The sequence below is a fragment of the Xyrauchen texanus genome, chromosome 28 (genome assembly GCF_025860055.1).
Source record: "Xyrauchen texanus isolate HMW12.3.18 chromosome 28, RBS_HiC_50CHRs, whole genome shotgun sequence".
In the NCBI taxonomy this organism is placed as follows: Eukaryota; Metazoa; Chordata; class Actinopteri; order Cypriniformes; family Catostomidae; genus Xyrauchen; species Xyrauchen texanus.
The window spans coordinates 19,931,175-19,952,540 of record NC_068303.1 but is presented as its reverse complement, the minus strand read 5'-3'; the positions used below and the strand labels follow the sequence as shown (position 1 = coordinate 19,952,540).

The 21,366-nt window shown below is 38.5% G+C and overlaps 1 protein-coding gene across 1 annotated transcript in view; it reads left to right on the top strand.

The window, feature by feature from the left end:
• Window positions 1-21,366, top strand: part of LOC127622487 (nesprin-1-like) — a 173,528-nt gene that overhangs the window by 83,643 nt on the left and 68,519 nt on the right. Inside the window, 22 exon segments of the mRNA XM_052096589.1 lie at window positions 48-374; window positions 574-726; window positions 986-1,150; window positions 3,381-3,557; window positions 5,725-5,871; window positions 7,677-7,802; window positions 8,089-8,265; window positions 8,833-9,098; window positions 9,234-11,391; window positions 11,484-11,809; window positions 12,009-12,153; window positions 13,244-13,453; window positions 14,752-15,023; window positions 15,206-15,371; window positions 15,517-15,672; window positions 15,785-15,937; window positions 16,092-16,274; window positions 16,377-16,514; window positions 16,643-16,828; window positions 18,730-18,852; window positions 19,941-20,123; window positions 20,367-20,510. Coding sequence (XP_051952549.1) covers window positions 48-374; window positions 574-726; window positions 986-1,150; window positions 3,381-3,557; window positions 5,725-5,871; window positions 7,677-7,802; window positions 8,089-8,265; window positions 8,833-9,098; window positions 9,234-11,391; window positions 11,484-11,809; window positions 12,009-12,153; window positions 13,244-13,453; window positions 14,752-15,023; window positions 15,206-15,371; window positions 15,517-15,672; window positions 15,785-15,937; window positions 16,092-16,274; window positions 16,377-16,514; window positions 16,643-16,828; window positions 18,730-18,852; window positions 19,941-20,123; window positions 20,367-20,510 — 6,081 coding nt within the window.

Below are 21,366 nucleotides of genomic sequence, written 5' to 3'. Positions count from 1 at the left end.
ACTGTGGATACATTTTAAAAAGAATGTAATATTCTCTCACTCTGCAGTCTCTACAGGGGGAGATGGATCATGGTCACAGCCTATTTAAAACACTTCGAGAGCGTGCTGATCAGGCCGTTTCTTTCCTGGATGACCCTGGAGCATCCAGGCTAGAGAGGGAAGTACAAAAAGGACGATCACAGCTTGAAGAGCTTATACTGGGGCTACGGGAAGAGCATGCAACCATAGAAAGGAGTATTATGCTTTATAAAGATTTCCAAGAACGATTCAAGGGCCAAATGCAGTGGCTTAGAGAGATTCGCGCTCTGCTCAGCTCTACCGTAGAATCCAAAGCAGAACTCTACTGGAGAAAATCCCAGCTGGCCAAGTACAAGGTAGGATACATTTTTTTTTCACAGTATTCATCCTAATTGAAAGCTATATTTATACAGGTACATATAATAATATTTTGGCCAATTAATTGCCCGGTATTTAGATACTGTTCATATACAGACAGACAGATAGATAGAGTTGCAGTACTGATGTTTAGAACTTTTAAAGAAGCTTCAGTGCTGGTTTTTCTGTTGTGTCCAGGCTGTGGAGCAGACACTGCTGTCCCGTGATTCTGCTGTGAGCTTTGTTCTAGAGAAAGGAAAAACTCTGCTGACACTCCTCAACTCTCCTTCCATCACAGACAACATGACCAGACTACAGGCAGACTACCAGGAGCTGTGTGGCTCAGCAAGGGTGAGCTTTCACATTCAATACTTTACATAAAGCCAAAACTCTTTTTTTATGCTTTTTGAGTTTGACTCACTATGTAGACATACTCTACATGGCAAAGCTACCTTCCCAATACACTCAGAACATTTATATAAAAAAAGCTGCAAAAATGTATTATTCAGCATAGATATAATATCCAAACAATCAACACAGTTACCGTTTGACCTTTTGCACTGCTTGGAAATATCTTAATAATTTCTATGATTTAAATCTATTACCTTAGACTCATGTTCTAAGATTGGAGGGCCAGGTGAAGAAACAGGAAGCTTACCACAAAGATCTACAGGAAATAGAGCGTTGGCTACTGCAGATGTCCAGCAGGATAATGACTCCTGACCCATCAAGTGGTTGTCTAGAAGCTGCCACTCAGCAGCTAGCGAGACATAAGGTGACATATCATAAGGCTCAACAGAAGAAAAGTACCTCTCAAATAACCAATTTTACACTTTGTTTACCTTAATATAAAAATGTGAAGTACTGCCATGTTCAGTGCTTGTATGTAAGAATGTTATACAAAAGCATAATATCAAGAGTTTGGGCTCTATTTTTGTGAGTGCGCAAACCGCAGCACTACGACTGTGCGCAACGTCTTATCCAATTTTCGTGATATCACTAATTCTAAGCACAATTTTCGTGCCAGCGCAAATGGACATGGGTTGGAGTGTTTGCGCGACTGTGGGTGTAACCGTGCAAACTGTGGATGTATTGTATGTAAATTAAGTGCCTCAAAGGGCATTTTGCTATTTTCCGAAGAATTTGGATGTTGCACTAAGACATTTCAATACCACCTCTTAACTCAGTGCAAAGTCCAAATTCGGGTTCTGCATTTGCAGTTTGAAGATTTCACCAGCAGATGTCCAAATTCTGAAAGTACAGAACATCAAATAATGTCCTTGGCTGCGTTCCATTTAAAAAATGTAGCCCCTTCCCTCGCTAACTTCAATCCGTCTCATGGTCTCGGATGTATGTCACTGCTTACATTGCGCGAGTGTCCACTACTGGCAGAAGACGTGCAGTGGGTTTAACTAGAACACCCTTAACCCTTGATCATTTGAATCATGTTGAAGGCTGGTGTCAATTTGTGGAATTATTTTGTGATTTTTGTACATGAGAAAACAATGTTTTCGAAGATTGATTTCAGAGGCTTATGTATAAATCTCGTATGTAAATTTTTTTTTTCATTAATCAAGATTTACACAAACAAAAATGTTAATAACAATGAACACATAAGCAATTACTGTGTGATAAACAGTTTAAGGTCGTTATATGTATTATGCTGTTAAATCTCAATATAACTTTTCTAAACTGCTTAATTGAACAAACTTCACTTCCATCACGCATTAGAGTTGTGTGGGGGAGGGGTTTATGAAGTGCAATCTGCTGTCATGTCACAATTGAGTTGCATTGAGGGATATGGAGTTGTCTGAAGCATACATCAGAGTAGACTCGCTCCCTCTGTCAAAATCGAGGGGTTGAGGGTCTGTCAACAGAAACTTCACTCTGTCTGAGTATCTTCCCTAGTTCGAGTAGTTTGAGGAGTTTGCTATTTCGAATCCCATGGCGTGCTGAGTGACTCCTGCCAGGTCTCCTAAGCAACCAAATTGGCCCGGTTGCTAGGGAGGGTAGAGTCACATTGGGTAACCTCCTCGTGATCGCTATAACATAGTTTATTTTTGGTGGGGCGCATGGTTGAGTTGTGCGGGGATGCCGTAGTGGATGGCATGAAGCCTTCACATGTGCTATATCTCTGCGGTAACGCACTCAACAAGCCACGTGATAAGATGCACTGGTCTTCCGCCACCCGGATTGAAGCGAGTCACTACGCCACCACAAGGATTTAGAGCACATTGGGAATTTGGCATTCCAAATTGTGAGAAAAAGGGGTGAAAATCACAAACAAAAAAAGTCACTGCAAAAGCGGAGAGTATGAAGGAGAGAGAAAAATGTTTGGATTTGGCATAATTTTTTTGACCACTTTTTTTATTTTATTTTTATTATTTTTTCATTTTGTTTGAAGTCTAATTTGTATTAAAAAATATTTGTGGTTATATTTGTACATGTTTCATTAAATTAATTTCGAAATCAATGCCGACCGGTAGAAGTGAAGTGTGTGCCAATACCATCACTGGTAATACTAGCTATGATTTGTGTGTCAGTAGATGAAAATATTTATAATAATAATAATATATAATACATACACTCTCTGTAGTTCACTGCATAGAGCCCATTTACACTACCAACTTCTTATGAATGTACTGTCTTTGTTTATATCGCTGGTGCTTGACAGGGAATGAACTGTATAATAGGACGGAGATGTTGCCGGAGAAGAACCTTCATTGACCAAATTCACTAAACCTACTTGCGCCTGAACATAGTGCATGCTTGCTCAAAAAGACCAATACCTCATAGTCATGCCCATTGACTTTGTACTTATGAGTTAAGGCGTTGCGCTGCGCTAAGTGCTTGCTCACTTAAAATGGGGCCCTTCTTGTTAAAATCAGGATTGTCAGGAATATTATATTCTACTTCTATTAGAACACTAATTCCTTCTGAAGTAGACTTCTGTAGATTCTGCCATCCATAAATGTGTGTTTGGGGATATTGTCGGATCATCTCAGGCCATTATGGAGGAGATAGCGGGCTTTGAAGAGCGTCTGGCTACACTGAAGGAGATGGGGGAGGAGCTTTTGTCCGGCTGCAGTGAGCGCCTCCAGGCTCGACTTCGCCAGCAAATTCAGAACCACCAGCAGGGTGCAAGAGACAGCTACTCTGCCATCTGCAGCACTGCACAGCGTGTGAGTGTATTTGCCAACACACCTGTACTAGAGCAGTATTGTACCTATGAGTACTGTGCTAAGACAGTTTCTGTAGACAGGACTGTGATTGTATTTCTTTTTTAATTCATAAATAGTCATGGTGAAACCGTGATCACTAACAACAATAAAATCCTTTTAAAGTGACACTTTTAAGTAGTATAACTTGATGATGTCACTGTATAGTATGATTCTGGATGGTAATATTATGCGTTAGCTATCATGAACGTCATGAACTAACAATGAACTAAATTTGTTTACAGAATTAATTCATGTTGGTTAAAGATCATTTATAAATAGGCTATTGTTCATTATTAATTTATGTTATTTCATAATGCATTAACTAATGTTAACATATAGAACTTCTAATGTTAACAATGTATACTCACTGAACACTTTATAAGGAACACTATGGTCCTAATAAAGTGCCTGACGTGATCTTCTGCTGTTATAGCCCATCCGACTCATGGTTCGATGTGTTGTGCATTCTGAGATGCTATTCTGCTCACTACAATTGTACAGAGTGATTATCTGAGTTACCGTAGCATTTCTATCACCTTGAACCAGTCTGGCCATTCTCTGTTGACCTCTCTCATTAACCAGATGTGTCTATCAGCAGAACTGCTGCTCACTGGATGTTTATTTGTTTTGGGACCATTCTATGTAATCTCGAGTCTATTGTGTGTGAAAATCCTAGTAGATCAGCAGTTACAGAAATACTCAAACCAGCCCAACTGGTACCAACCATCATGCCATGGTTGAAATTTTTCCCCCATTCTGATGGGTGATGTGAACATTAACTGAAGCTTCTGACCCATATCTGCATGATTAATTCTAGTGTATGTGCAAACTGAGGAATTTAGAATTTTTAGTGCTTATTAATTGTATGATTTCTAGACGTTGTGTCAGTGTCAATGTGTATTTTGCTCCTGCTCAACTCGAAGATTGTTCCAGCAAGCTCAAGAGCTTATTGCCAGTCTGCCTGATTGTCCTGATTATTTTAATCCACCTTTCCTGGCTTCCTAGTTGCACTAAAGTGTTAACAAAATACTTCTCTCAGTCTATTAGTCTTTTAAATTAGATAAAATATACCGTTACCAGGCAATCAATAAACCTGCTAGTTTGGCAGTGTCTGGCAATGAAATCCACCATACTTGACATTTTGGCATGCATGTCAGTGTCAATACAAGAAGACCCAATCAGGAGGCAAAGAAATAATTTCTCCATGAAAGCATGTCATTAATGTCTATGGTAATGAAAATGAGCACACACACCCCATAGCAAATCTCCATATCCCCCTTCTTAAGATCTTGCAGGATCCCACTAAAAGCTGCCACCTGCTTTCCTCTAAGAACCGTAATCACAGGCACCCCAAATATGGCAACTGCAAACTACTCTATGCCATATGACTCATGCCTGCTCTGCCACTCTCTGAGCAAACCGCCCAGTCTATTAATACCTCACCCCTTCCCCATGCCAGTTTTATTTTGCCCATCAAGTCCAAATCAGTCAACACAGCCTCAGACATTGCTAAAACCCCTCCCTCTTTGTTTGCTAGTTTATACCCCTAACAAACATCTTGTGCTAGCCTTGCCAGAACAATGCCATCCGGTAAATCCCGCCACCTGGCAATCTGGTCAATGAGTTCCACAGTCTGCATGTGCTCTGCCAACTCTTGCCGTCTGCCAAAGTAAGCCTGTCATTGCCTGCTCCCTGTGAGTGTTTTTGAATTAAGAACGTCAGTCAGCGTCAGCTTTTCTGCTCATGAGATTAGGGATGCCAGAGCATTCAACACCTGTCAAATGGGCTTTGCTTTATTTTGACCCAATTTAGCATGGCTAACATGTGCCCCACTCTTGTCATTTTCCCTTTTGCCCCGCAAATATGTCTGAGTCATGCTGTTCATATGTTTTATACAGCTTAGTATTACTTGCAACATCCTGTGAGGTTTATTTCCAGAAAATGGTAAACAAAGTTTGAATTGTATTTTATGGACTGGATTAGTTTTGACCTCTATGAATTGTATATTTTTTATTTTAGTTTAGGCATTCATTGTGGTAATTTTTAGTCTAAAGCCAAACACATCTCTCTCTCTCTCTCTCTCTCTCTCTCTCTCTCTCTCTCTCTCTCTCTCTCTCTCTTTGTGCAGGTGTATCAGAGTCTTAATCGGGAATTGCAGAAGCATGTAAGTGAGCGGGATACTTTGCAACAGTGTCAGACATGGCTTACCAACGTTCAAGAGGAGATACAGCTTCCTGTGAAGGCACCACATTGCCTTCAGGAGGCACTAAAACAGGTATACGTTATACATTTTTTGTTACTTTATGTATGTACATTGAATTTACAGCACAGTGAGAAAATTGGTAAGAGACTATGTAATGTCAATGTCAGTTTATTTATAGGGCACAATTGAAAACGGCAACAGCTGACCAATGTGCTGTACAACAAACATAGATGTTCAAAAACAATGTAAAATACAAAAATACAAAATATATTAAAACATCACAGTATATCAGGGTTGATTATAAGCTAAAGAGATGACTTTTTAACTGATCTTAATTTGTGTAGTGTTTAGGCATTTCTAATAGAAATAAGTAGGCTATTCCAGAGCTTGGGTGCTGCTACAGGAAAATCACGGTCACCTCTCAGTTTCAATTAGTTGAAAGTCTTGGTTGGAAGACCTAAGATATCTCACAGGATGGTGTTCAGACAATAGATCAGAGAAGTAAGATGGTGCTATTTCGTTTATGGATTTAAAAACAAAGAGTAATAAATTCAATTCTAAAATGATTCGGCAACCAGTGCAGAGAAATTAAAATAGGTGCAATGTGTTCATGTTTTCGTACACCAGTCAAAAGATTGGCAGCAGCATTCTGAACCATTTGGAGCAGAGCAAGAGATGACTAGTTCATTCCAATATAGAGAGAATTACTGTAGTCAAGTCTTGATGAAATGAAGGCGTGGATCACCCTTTCAAAGTTCTTGAAAGAAAGAAAAGAATTAACTTAGCCAAAACACATAGGTGGAAAAACTAGATTTGACAACAGAATGAATCTGTTTGTCATACTTAGGCGCACTATCGAATAAAACACACAGATTTTTCACAAACAGATTAACATAAGTGGATAAGTCACCAAAATGTATGTTTAAAACAGTTTGAGACATCCAAGACTTTACATAAGATAGACAGGCCAGTTGGGATACTAAACCACTCTTATTTACTGTTTCAAAGGCAGAGTGTCATCTGCATAAAAATGAAAAGTCATTCTGTGTTTCTTAAAAATTGAACCTAAAGGAAGCATATACAAGGAAAACAAAATGGGAGCAGGAATAGAGCCTTGAGGCACCCAATGTGAAAGAGGATCTGCAGAAGATGAGAAACCACCTATACTGACTGAAAAACGTATATTTTTTAAATAAGATTGAAACATGCTAAGAGAATTTTCTCGGATTCCCACACATTGCTCTAGACGGGAGATGAGAACATCATGGTCAACTGTATCAAATGCAGCTTAGATCTAAAAGCACAAGTATTGCAGAATCCCCGGAATTAACAGTTAATAGTATATCATTAAAAACTGTCAGAAGTGCAGATTCAGTTCTATGATGTGTTCTAAATGTAGAACTAAATGTATTTCCATCCAAAAAAAACTGTGAAGTTGTTGAAGGACTATTTTTTCAAACATTTTAGAAATAAAAGGGAGGTTAGAAATAGGTCTAAAATGAGATATGACTGTAGGGTCTAAGCTATGCTTTTTAAGAAGGGTTTATAGAGTAGCATGTTTGAAATAATGTGGTACAGTACCCGTTACAAGGCACTTATTAATAGTTAGTAGAATACTAGGTCCAACAGCCTCAAAACATTTTTAAGAAGATGTGGGGGAATGACATCAATGTGAGAACCAGTGGGCATTAGCTGACCAACAATTTCTTGTAACAATGAAAAAGAAACAGAACTGGCTTAATGCACAGTAAGTAGAAGGAACAGAGGGATCATATGCAGATGAAACAATATTTGATCTAATATTGTTTATCTTGTCAACAATTCTTAACTATCAAATATATCTGATTCGGTTTCTGGGGGTTTCCTTTCATTTTCAGATTAAGCAGGATCGAACTCTACAGGAGCAGGCTGGCACCTATTTGCAGCTGGTGTGCTCTACCTGTGATCTGTCTGATAAGAAGGTGCGAGAAACAGCCACTGAGATACAGCAGGTCAAACTTCAGGTCAGTGACCTGTTCCATGAACTTCTATTGCCTTTTTAGAAATGCATTAAAATAAACCTATATTTTTTAACTCATTTCAAATGGTGGAATATGTAAATTAATCTTACTGGGTGCATATGTAAATTAACAAATACATTTGAAAAATAAATAAATAAATGTAAATAGTAATAATAAGTCTTTATTAGTCTAATAAACTGATCAATATTTCACAACCTCTTGTGTCATGACAAATACTGATTAAATGATTTGGTCAGAATATATACTGAGACTTTTGCCCGGAATACAGATCGAGGAGAGGATGATGGACTCTCAGGATATAGCGGAGAACTGGAGAGAGATCAAGGACTTCCGATCTAATCTTGAGTGTCATCTCCTCGAGGCTGAACAACTACTCCAGAGTATGTTGAGGAGGCCAGCTGAACTTGAGCCAAAGGTTGCTCAGAACCAGCTGGACCAGGCTCAGGTAAGCTATTTGACCAAATGACAGCCATTTGAAGACAGCTTAATGAATAGCCATTTTTTATGAAACATTAGTTACAGTAAATGAGATTTGTTTCAGAAACACTACAGAAAGTTTAAGACCATGTACATATATTTGCATGGATGTGCATTATTTGTATATTGGTTTATAAGATGCTGTCTTGCTGTATTGCTGAAAGCTCTTGTGATCTTTGCCCTCTGTTACATTTCCTGGCAGGAAGCTTCATTCACTAATAAAGATTTCTCCCCAGATTACTTGTATGGGTGTAATTATAGATGGGAGAATTCATTTGTCATTTCATTTGTGCCTGTAATAACTGCATTCAGGCAGACCCCTTCATTGTGTGTGAAAACAAAAAACCAAAAAACTATATTACCATCTCGGGATGTGTTCATATTTATCAACAATAGAATTAATGAAAACCCCAATTACCTCAAAGCTCACTTACTGCCAGTAACAGAGGATGTCATACATAGCTGTCCATTTGGGTGGATATCAAATAAAGGATTTATAAAAATTAAAAAAACCTGCATATTTTATGCCACAAAGGTCTTTATCCAGGAGATGCGAGCCAGGCAGGTTGATCTGACTCAGTTGAGAGAAAGCATTAATAGGCTAACGGCTGGTCAGGAGTCCCCCGAGCTTGTGGAAGTTGGGCGTCTGCGCTATGCCTGGCTGGATCTGGGCAGACAGGCTGCACAGCTGCTGGAGCAGAAAGAGGAGGATCTACAGAGGAGTGGAGACTATCATGACTGCATTTGTATGGTGGAGGAGTTGTTTGACCAGCTGTCCAAAAAATGGGATCAACTGGCCAGGCATGCAAAATAGGCTTTCAAATTGTTTACATCATATTAATGTTTGATAGTTGCCAGATGTTGCCATTCTTCATATATTTTTGTCAGTCATTATTCTCTTCGGTCATAAAGTAACAAGTAGATCTTATATTCCAGGGGAGACATTGAGAGCACAGCTGAGTGCCTGGATGCCTTGAAAAGGTTATCCACAGACCTTGTGGACCAGAGATGTGTTTTGGATGACCTGAGAAATAATAGGCATGGGATCCTGCCTCGTCTGAGTTTGGAGGACAGAGACCTGGTTAAGGAACAAGTGGGTTACCTGGAGCAACGCTGGACCCAGGTGGAATCACTTGTCCAACAGAAAATCCAAGATTCAGCCAAAACACTGAAAGAATTAAGTCAAATCGAGGACCATTTGCGGGAGGCACAAGAGTGGGCAGAATTGCAGCAGCCATCCCTCTCTAAGGTGCTTAAGACCGGTCCCCCACCAGATTTGGCCCAAAGCTTTCTGTTTGATCACTTGAGCTTTTGTGCAGAACTGGAGGCCAAGCAGAAGCTCCTGGTTGAGGCTATGACAGATGCCAACAGCCTTTCCTTTCGTCTAGGTCTTAATGAGAGGAGGAAACTGCAGACCTTGGTCCAGGAAGCACAAGCAAATGTAGAATCACTTGGAACAAAGGCAGTCCAGTATCGTAAAAGCCTCAGTAAAGTATTTACAGAACGGTCACAATTCCTTCAAGCCCTCGACAGGGCAGCGGTATGGATTCAAAAGCAAGAGCAGAGGGCTCTTGCAGATGATCATGTAGCACTTTTACCAAACGTACTGCACAAACAAGTGTCTAATTGTAAGAATTTTACTAGCAGCCTGAGAGCATATCAGGTGGAGCTGACATCACTTTGGATACAGGGACGAGAATTAGTGAAGGATGCAACAGAGGAGGAGAAGAAGGAGACCCTTCAAAAGCTGGAGGAGTTACAAGCAACCTTTGAGGCCTCTTTGCAGAACAGCACAGAGCATCTGCAGCATCTGGAGAAAGCGCTAGTCATTCGAAAGTACTTTAAAGTGGACCTGGACAGGATCTGTGATTGGCTGAAAATGGCAGAGTTGGCCACATTTCCAATTACTGACTTAAGCGGCAATGATGAGGACTTTCAGAACCAGTTGATGAAGTACCAGAAGCTTCTGGATCATGCTTCTGAGTATGAGAATCTTTTGCTCATTGTCCAAAGAGCAGGACAGGAGATACTTCCCACCTTAAATGAGGTTGACCACTGCTACCTAGATGAGAAACTCAATGGCCTGCCACAACAGTACAATGACATGCTGTTGTTAATCAGAGAGAAACGTGATGGGATTCAACAAGTGCTTTTGGAGCGCAGGGAATTTGAGTCACTTATTGATGTTACACAAAAAGCTTTGGAGGAACTTCAGGAGAAGTGTGATGCTTTAGAGAATCAATCAGCCAACCAAAGTCTTGAGGAGGGTAAAAGATTGCATAGCAATTATGAAGATCTTCTCAAATGTCTTACAAATCTCTTTCAGGGAATAAAAGATCTTAGGGGTAAGACTCAGGATTTCCTAGTCTGTGGCAAGCAATATGCACCTGAAGTCATTGACCAGCTAGTTGATCTCCATAGCAGGCTCAATCAGCAGATAGTGTATAAGATAAAAGAATTGCATAAAGTGTTGAAAATATTAAATGACCACAAAGTAATTGTTGAAAAAATGGACTATAGAATGACCACATCTATGGAGCAGCTCGACAAACTTGACTCAAAGGAGGCATCAGATACCATGGAGAGAATATCTACACTATATGATCTATTAAAAAGTCTTGAAGAAGTTAGTTCTTATCCAGAGGGTCTCATAGCACAAATAGAGGACTTCAACCAGCACTTTGACTCAGAGACCCTCAAAACTCAGGTTATCTTCAGGGAGGAACAACTTCTTACCTTAAAGCAAAGGGTTAATGCATCCTTAGAAGAGTGTGAGAGAGGTTGTATGGGAAAGATGGATTTTCAAATGGATATCAAAGTGACAGTAGAGTGGCTCAAGAATCTTAGGGATCGATTAAGATGTCCATTAATGTTTGAAGAGACAAAAATTGAGATTGTGCAGGAGGAGGTCAGGTCACTGTTGGTACTTCAAGAAGAAATTAAATCTAGGATTAGGGTATTAGATACTATAACTTATGAAGAAAAACAGAAGTACATAAACAACCAACAGCCATTACCCAAGCACTTTGAAACCACTTTGATGGACATTCCTAAGCTAAAGACTGATGTTCAACAAGCTTTCAACACCAAACAGGTAGGACTCTTACTGTTAAATGCTTTTCAATAATTAGTAGTGAAATATTGAAAACTAACCCTGTTTCTTTAAATTGTTATCTGTATCCTCAGGTGGCCTTGCAATCAATTCTTTCTTCGCTTCAGAGATACCATCATTCCTTACAGTTTATCCAGCAGTGGTTTGAGGATGCTGGTGCTCTTCTTGAGCCAGCCCTCCATGAAAAACTTTCAGAGTGTCTAGAAGACTTGGATAAAGTGACAGCCCGGGAACAAAGTGTTAAGTGTATGATGCAGGAAATACAGGCTCTAATCCCTCAAATGGAATACTTTTTGAGCCCCACTGCAATGAAGCAAATCAAGCAAAATTCTGAGGAGTCTTTTCTTAAGGGAACAGAGGTCCTTGAGCAGCTAAAACAGCATCAGTACAGCTTGAAACGGTAATGCTAATGAGGTTTTGGTTTGGCACTTTTATATGAATGAAAGAGTCACACAAGGCCCCTAATTGCATTATTCATATTAACAGTAATATGATTTGCTATTCTTATTATAATTTCCAAAAATGATTAACAGACAATTATGTTTATACTCTGTATGCAACTGGATTTTAAGTCACAAACACTTACTTTGCTTTTTTAGATGCCTAGCTCAGTGGAGATCCTTCCAAGATGAAATAGATGAAGTTATCATGAAGATGAGTGAAGTTGAGAAGAAGATGACAGAGTTCAAATCTGCCAAAGCAAACTCTGTACAAGAAGCTGAAGACAAGCTCTGTTTATACCAGGTCTATTGGCTATTTCTTTCCTTACCTTGGAAAATATTGCACTGTTTTCCCAAAAATGAAAATTATGTCATAATTTACTCTCCCTCAATTAGTATCAAATCCTCCTGACTTTCTTTCACGGAACATGAGAGCAGATTGTTAGTCTCAGTCATCAATCAGGTTCATTGCATCATTTTCAATGAAAGTGAATGGTGACTGAGGCTAACATTCTGCCTAACATCATCATTTGTGATCCATGGGAGAAATTAATACGGGTTGGAATGACAATTATTAACTCTTTCTGTAAGCATTTAATACAGTGACATTAGAAATGGATGTTAGAGTTTATCTTAATATGAATTTCCTAAATCAGTGATTCCCAACTAGGAGTATACCTACCCCAGGTGGTACTTAAGCAGGTTTCAGGGGGTATGCAAAAATAATTAGATTTTGCTATGTTGAACCTAACCAAATACATTATATGGCTGAAAATAAAAGATAACAAAAATATAGTTTTTCCAATTAATCATGATCTTCATTTGAGCAATCCTGATATCTATCTTTTACTCAGTGTGAACTTTGGCACCAAGAACGTTTCACTGCGTGTTGAAAGTAAAAGTTTGTTCAACATTACAATGTAAATACAAATTAGCAATTGTGCACGTAAACAAAACACATGTAATAAAACATATGTATGCAATATATGCAATTCCAAGACATCATATTTATTGATGGAATGCATGGAATTTGTAAATTAAAAAAAAGCTAATATATGAACAAAATTATGAAACACTAATGCTAAAATAATAATTAAAAAAATACATATTTCATAATGTGCAAAGTTAGAAGATCCACTGTATAATGAACAGCATTAGCTAAAAGACTTCTTTCTGATGTAAGCATAATGAACATTATAACTAAAATATACCTGCAATATAATTGATTATTATCATTAAATAATAATCAATATTAATGATAATGTTAAATGATATATTCTTTGTTGCATATCTTTGGTACACAGCACATTCAGCCTTATTGAAAATGCTGTGGGGGGTATTATGGAAAAAAGGTTGGGAAACACTTATCTAAATGTCTGTTTTTTTTTCAACAGGGAATTGAGTCACAGGTTCAGGGTTTTGAAAACACACTGAATAGACTGAAAGAACAAGCTGCACATTTTGATAAGCTTGTCTTAAATGACACTATTTCTCAGTCAGTCCATTCACTGGGCCACCGGTGGACTCGGCTGTGTAATGTTACAAGAGCTCAGGTGAAAGCCCTCAAAGACTCTGCACAAAACTGGAGATGTGCCTGGGGGAAGGTATGGGGCTTTCATGAGTTGATACTTTTTGTATTCTCCATTTCAGAAAATGTAATCAAACAAATGCAATTTGGCAAATCAGATACAAGACCTGCTTGAAGAAGCAGACAAATTGCCATAAAATTACTGTTAAATGCCCAAATAAATATAAAGTAGCATATTTTCTATGGAATTCAGTACATTTAATAAACTGATATTGTTTCCTATTAAACCAATTCTCAGATGTATTCAGTTTACTTTAATGAACTATAATGCTACAATTACTCTTATGTAAAAATTCTAGTAGTGAATGCCATCACCAGGTATGAAGCTGTTCTGTAAGCATTGTGCTCCCTGTAGTACATCTGAATAAATATTTTCAGAATATATCTGGGTCTGAAATAAGATCAGACCAGGGCATTACCTACAGACAGTGGCCTGAGAATGATGTAATTGGCAATCACAGTCCAAAAAATGGCACAATATGGAAGGTGCCAACTAACCACACCTCCCATAAATCTGCTGCAATCACAGGAAATGACAAGTCTTTCTGTGAAATGTACATTCTATGTGTTGTGTAACTGAGACACATCTTTTTAATATACAGTATCAAACTATACAGCATTAATACTTGGATATACAAAAAAGATGTTTGGGAAACATTGATATCCATTTTATTGATACCAGTATTGATAATGTTAACAGTAACCTTTTAAGTTAATTAACTTATTTTTGGCAGTACAAACTTCCTCTGTGCTGTTTACTTGTTTAACTGAGGATATGAAATTATTCAGGAAGAATGAGTCATAGTTCTTGCAGGACTTGATATAGTACAGGAAGAGATGCACAAACAGAGAGTTTTTTCATCTATTCATTATTAAGAGCACTTTATCTCTTAATGTCCTGCGGTACACAAATGCTTTTATATTGATAGCTGCTATATCGTAACCTCAGTTGCTGACAGTTTAACCCTTGCTACTCATTTAATATTGGGGATAAATTATAATCACATTGCATTCATTCTTAATAACACCTTGACTATTTCAGTTGGTTGAAGCTGTAATTAAACTTGTTTGCATCATAGATATTACAAATCTACATCTACATGATACAATCTACAAAACCCAAAACTTTATTTCCAATATGGGTGACTGTACTTTTAAACAGTATTAATACATATTTCTGTTTCTATTTTTATTTTAAAATAATAAATAAAAAAACATTTTTACAATAAAATAAACAATATTTTATAGTAGTAGATAGTAAAAGAAATTAAAAACTGCTTCCCTGTAACCCATCCCACGTGTCTCTATGATTAGCTGGAGAAATTGCGAACTGTGTGTGAGGACCTGCACAGCCGTGTTCCTGACAGGATGGTGGAAAAAGCCTCCAGCATGGCAGCTTTACACAGTCTGCTGGAGTACCATGACTCCTTTAGTCGAGAGGTGGAGCGAGAGAGCAGCGCCCTGACCCTCCACAGACACCATGTGCTCAGCCTGTTCCTCCATCCTCACATTGCAACACCCATCAAGGACAATCAAGAGACACCCTGTCTGCTGGAGATTCATAGCATTCAGGAGAAATATGACAAGTATGTGTAATACTGTATATCTACACCATTTGAAGCAATGGTGCATCCATCCATCTGTCTGTTTGTCTGTCTAGACAGTGGTATCTGCATTTGGATTTGCAACTGTAGTTTTGTGTCATTTCCTGTGCCTTTTCAATGATTGATGTATAACATATATTCTCCACTCCCTTTCTCTCCCTCAGTCTGTTGCAGCAGGTGTTTGTCAGCAGGCAGCAGGTGCAGGTAGAGCTGCTAGACAGGGAGGAATTGGTGAAGGAGTTGGACCTACTGAAAGGCTGGATCCAGGATACTCAGGGACTGCTGCGGAGCCCCACTGCAGACCTGGACACTTTGCTCACTGAACTGGAGGTAGAGTAGAGCACATTACAGTGGAGGGAAAACGAGAATACTCACATTCTAACATCCCTACAACCTAGTTTACATTACCCCTAATGAAACAGATGTTGGAAATCAGTGTGGTCTGTTGAGGGCTTGTTTTTGTGGTCTCTGCTAGACAGCTCATGGAGGCATGCAGTCTCTTCGGCAGACCCTTGAGCAGATTGCAGACCGTCAGCAGATGAAATACCAGGACATCCACGCTAGCCTTCCTTCTGAGATCAGCACCCAGCTGGCAGAGGTCACACTGGCACTGGGTTCTGCAGAAGATCAGGTATCCTTCATTCATACAGTACATCTACATTCTCATCATATATTTTTCTCTGTTTTATCATTCTATCTTTTCGTCTCTTTATCACATCCTTTTTTATTTCTCATGTGCCTAGGTGCAGGCAAAGGAAAGAGAGGTCCTACACAGCAGAGACATTAAAGATGACTTTAACACCAGACTTCAGGATATCTCCAAGAAAGTCAAACTCATCTCTTTGAAGCTCAAAAATAAGGCTGTGGATGTTGAGGAGGCTAAAGAGGAGACAGAGGTATGAATACTTATAGCATAGTCTCTGACAGCTATGTTGCAAACTCTTTGTTGATTACTGAAGTGCAAAATTCCATCATTGCTCATTTACAGCTTTTGCCAATGTTCATTCTTTGATATTGTTTTGTATGTTGTCTCTTTCTCTCTTAACTCAGACTCTGTTTGTGGAGCTGGAGGAGTGTGGTCATGCTTTGTCTGAGCTGGATGTGGCAGTGCAGGAGTTTGGTGAGCAGAACCCTCTCCTGGCCAAGCAACTGGGCTCCAGCCTCAGCAAACTGACTGAGCTTTATGCCCAGACCAGCAGGCTGGCAGAAGGAAGACCTACGTGCCTTCAGAAGGTCAGAGCTTCAGCAAATGTACCATGCTTCCCAGACATCACTATTTGTATTTGGATGTTATTGTGTGTCTTTTGGTTTCTCAACATATGGTTCAACATCTAGGCAGAGAAGGACTTTGAAGAATTCAATGAAATGCTGACATTAACTCTCAACTGGACAGAAAAAGCAGAGAATGTTGTCTCCGCCAACATCATGTGGAGTCCAGCCTTTCAGATGCAGGAGCAAATCAGAACCCATCAGGTGTGTAAGAAAGGGTGACAACGCACAAACACCCTCCCTCTGACCAGCGTGACGAGAACACAATCGCTTGTTATTGTCTATAGCATTCAGAAATGTATTAGAATTGCATTTTGTGATATCTCAATCAGGCCTTACTGCAAGAATGGCAGGAACTCCAGGGAGAGTTTGAGGGTCTTGTGGAGAAGGTGGGACTTCTGGGTGAGATAGTCCAGACAGATGCTCTCCACCAGCAGGTGGCAGAACTGAGCAGACATGCTGAAGAACTGCAGCAGAAAGCCAAAACTAGACTATTGTGCCTACAGGACGCAGCCAAGGTAATACATGACAGCATACCCCAATACACCAAACTAATATAACGTTAACATGAGTATATAGTAGGTGACCTATACTTATGCTTGTGTCCTTTTTACTCCCTGTTTTTGTGAGATGTTGTACTGAATAGTGTTATAATAAATGCTCAGTGCTCAGTGTCTGCATTTTGAATGCAATTAACACCTTTATTAATAATTAATTCTGAAATGAATGTCATGTCTGGTCCAGGAAAGGGGTATATCTGCATTGTATATTTAAATTGTATATTTATGCATTTATACAAGATGTAAAATAATATACTGCATATATAAAAAATCAGATGTGTGTTTATGATTCTAATATCATCTTAACCAATTAAACATCCACTGCTAGACTACTGCTCAACGTTTTTTTAAGGCTGCTGTAAATTTAAGGAAGTTAGACAACGCCATCTAGTGGCCCATTGCATAGAAATATGATTTTCCATTCTGTATGTAGACATAATTGCTGACTCATTAAATTGGTGTTAGCACACTACACTGCTTTAACTTAACTTTATATTAAATTATATTAAAATGCCAAATCCATAATATACAGACAATTTATTGTGGGATTGGTAGAAGATATTTTGAAATGCATATACAAATGTCTCTGTGCCCATGAATTAGTCGTCATATTATCTCATAATTATATAATTATATAATTAGCATTGTTCATGAAGAAATTTGCATTTTTAGGCCTGGGTTTTTAATAATTATTTCAAAAAGAATGGCTGAATTTGAGGAAGGATTCAACAAGGGTTTAAATGAGTAAAGATATGTCCATTCTTTAGTTTTTTCTGTAAAATGTATTTATAATTTTGCAAGATAACTGCCCTAATTATATAAATAAATAAGGAGTTAATATGTCATTTTAAAGTTTCTTTTGATGAAAAGTGAGCTTTACACAAAAAACAAACAAACAAAACATGATTTATTTGTTTTGAAACACCAGCAGGGAAGAAAACTAATTTACTAAAATGTTTTGACATAAAGTGAATTCAAAGTTAAATAACCCTTTTTAGTTTATAGCAAAGCAAGACAACACTGAAAGATAGGCCCACCAGTAGTGCACAGATTGGTACTTTGCCAGATTGTGCCTGCACCATTTAATTTATTCTTAATTATAAATAAATTATCTGTATTATCTGTAGAGCTACATTAATTCAGCCATTTCAGACCTTTTAATCTTGAAGTTTTAAGCACCACTTTATTCAGATTTTAGGCCAGCTTGCTCTGATTGCACTCTGTGTGCTGATATCTTGTCATTTTTAGCAGACATTCTCAGGTCATATTACAGTGTACTGACTGTAGTAGCAGTTCCTCTGGGGTAACCTCAGATCCTGGCTTATTACTATGTTATACATGCCTACACTTATTATTTAAATAAGTGGTCAACCAATATGGGATTTTCAGGAGCCGAAGCCAGTCTCTCTAGAGAACAACAGGGCATAATGGCTAATATGATGACAAAGTATATTGTCAGTCACGCAATTCATACAATGAGGAGCTAACGTCTCTGTTCTAACAAGTTTTTGTTAACAGCCAATGCATATAAAATTTCCCAATTAAACAGCCTTGCCAATATATATCAATTGATCTCTAGTTAGCATAGAACTGCTCTTAGAAAACTCATTTACCATCCTTCATCATGGCATTATCCAGTTTATTTAAAGCAACTTCTGAATAGTTGTAAAAAATGCCTCAATTCTTGCAGTATACTTAATGGAAGTTTGAAAACTGCCTGTATAAAGATATTTGTCACTGTAGCTTAACAAACATTCACTTTCAAGCATTCTTTTAGTACATAACTTTTCAAATTCTACCTTAAAGGAAATATACATTGATATGGTCATAATGGTTTTACTGTGTGTCTCTCTGTGTAGGATTTAGGGAGACTGGAGAGTGATGTGAAGAGCCTCCATCAGTCTATAGAGAGAGTTCAGGATACTCTGGCCTCTCCTGATTTGGCTCGCCTCAGCCTCAGGGAACAGCTGACTCAGAGACAGGTACACTAATCGATTTCACATTTCCTTATTCTTCAGACTAATATAATTAATTTACTCTCCAATACATTGGTTTATCACATTTTCCAATGTTATAGTGTTTGCAAGTTCAATTCAAAATGCACTACATTTAAAATGTTTTTTTAATTATTATTCTCAAAAAATGAATTATGCCTAAACTGCTGAACATAACGACACCTTTCATACTTTGTTTTGAAAATCATTTCAGTCTGCCGCTGTTGTCTTTGCATATTAAGCTGGGATAGCGGAAAGAATTTAAACATCAAAAGGTTACACAATTCAGCTTTAAAATGTGAAAATCTCCCATTGACTTACATTGATAGAATGTTCAGCCAACAATGATGACATTGTAATATTTCCATGTGTGGATATGTGTTGTCTGGAGGGTTAAACACCTGTTTATTCTCACTGACTGACTTTATGCAGACTATTTACTGTCCTGCTAAAGAAACACAACTAAGATTGGTTTTCTTTTCTTGTAACTATAACTATATATAGCTGACTTCACATTGCAAATGCTGTCTTGTTATGATTTGATTCTCATGCACAGCCAACTAAAAACAAAACATGTGCTGAGTGTCATGACAGCAGCAAAGCAGTTCTGATGCAGCATTGCATTTACACAGAGCCACAGCCTAAAACCTAAGCTTATTAAATTTTTAACACTATTCTATTGCTCCCTTCCAAGCACTGGTATTTGCTAATTCTGTATGAATGCAACCATTATATTTTGTACTCCACATTGTGTTGTCACTTTATGCATGTGCTGATTGCAGGGGCGGACTGGGAAGAGAAATCGGCCTGGGATTTAAATAGAAACTGGCCCAAAAGTTGTCCTTTTCTGCATATTGCTGCCCCCTCTGGCATATCGCGGTACAAATTTGTGGCCCGTTCTGCTTAACGCAGTGGCCTATTTGAGCTTATCGCGGCTCATTCTGCCCCGTTTTGCGACTGGCGCTTCGGGAAAAGTCCCGGTTCTCCCGATGGCCAGTCCGCCCCTGGCTGATTGTATTACTGGTACAATTGTGCCAATGCTGAATAAAAACCAATGCTGTATATTTGTTCCTCAGCTCCTGTTGTCAGAGATGGAGGGTCTCAAGCAGCAGGTGCAAGTGATGCAGATGTGTCAGAGTGCCCTACGGCTGCCAGAGGAGGTCATGGCAACGTTGCCACTCTGTGTTACTGCACATAGTTTGCAGCAAGAAAGCAGGCAACTCCAACATAACACTATTCAACAGTGCAATATACTACAGGTATCTACACACAGACAGTAGGTAGTGGCATATTCTGCCATGCTGATGAACTTCACATACAGTATATTGTAAGAGGACATGAAAAACAGTAAATAAATAAAATAATGCTACATTTTTGTGCAAAATGGCTGATTCAATGTATCTGCTACAAATGGCGGTCAGGATCATGCTCAGAGGGTTCATCTGATCTAAGCACTTGTGGTTGTAAAGGCTCATTTCGCATATCTCTTTACATTCTCCCAGGAGGCCTTGGTGCAGTATGAGCAATATAAACAGGAAGTGAAGAACCTACAGAGACTTATTGAAGAGGCACACCGTGTAATTCAGGACCGCCCTGTTGCCACAGGAAACATACAGGAGCTTCAAACACAGATTCAACATCATGAGGTGAGGAAGGTGTCTTTCACACACTTATGCTAACAAATATGGTTATAAACACAATAAAGCTTAGATCATCGTTGTTATTTTTTTAAATGTGGTTTGTTGTGATCATTCCCATTTTGTGCATTAGTCAGTCATGCAAATAATTCACTGCAGACATGCTGTGGAGAACATGCTGATTCTCAGCTGATGGGTTGTGACACAGAAATGGGTCACAGGTCTGTTCTGATAGGGTGGCAGACAGCAGGTGAATACAATGCAAAATTCAAGTAAAGAAATGGAACTAATCATTTAATTGTGCATAGTAAGGATAGCAAAATAAATTGGCCTATGAACTTTTAAAAGGGAGGAGAAAATGCTTCCCATATCTTTTGTTGTTGATGCCAAAAACTGTCCAATCAAACTAAATATTAGGTTGATGCCAATTTGGACAGGTTGCATGAATTGAATGAACTAGAGCAAATGAAAAGCGGCCTACACTACATTCAGTATGGGTTCACTTGCATTGAGGATAAACATTGTTTTCTGCAGTGCATTATTGGCTGCTGAGAGCATGAAACTTTCGAAAATTCAAGAGGCATTAAGAAACCAATATTGTCAATTTTCCTATTCAGTCTTGTCATGTTTATAATTTTAAATATTGTTGGGACAAGTGCAGTTCATGGTATTAATAATACATTTCATTTTTTGATTTTAAGGACAGTTTTTTTAAATATTGTACAATAAACAACCGTATTGGGCCACCACATGATATCTAATGTCAAATCTAGATTGGTAAGAAAAGTCAGCTGAGAACCACTGCTGGTTTACTAATGCATAGTTTTACTAATCAGCCTGCATTGAGTTGAGAATGAGTCAGGCT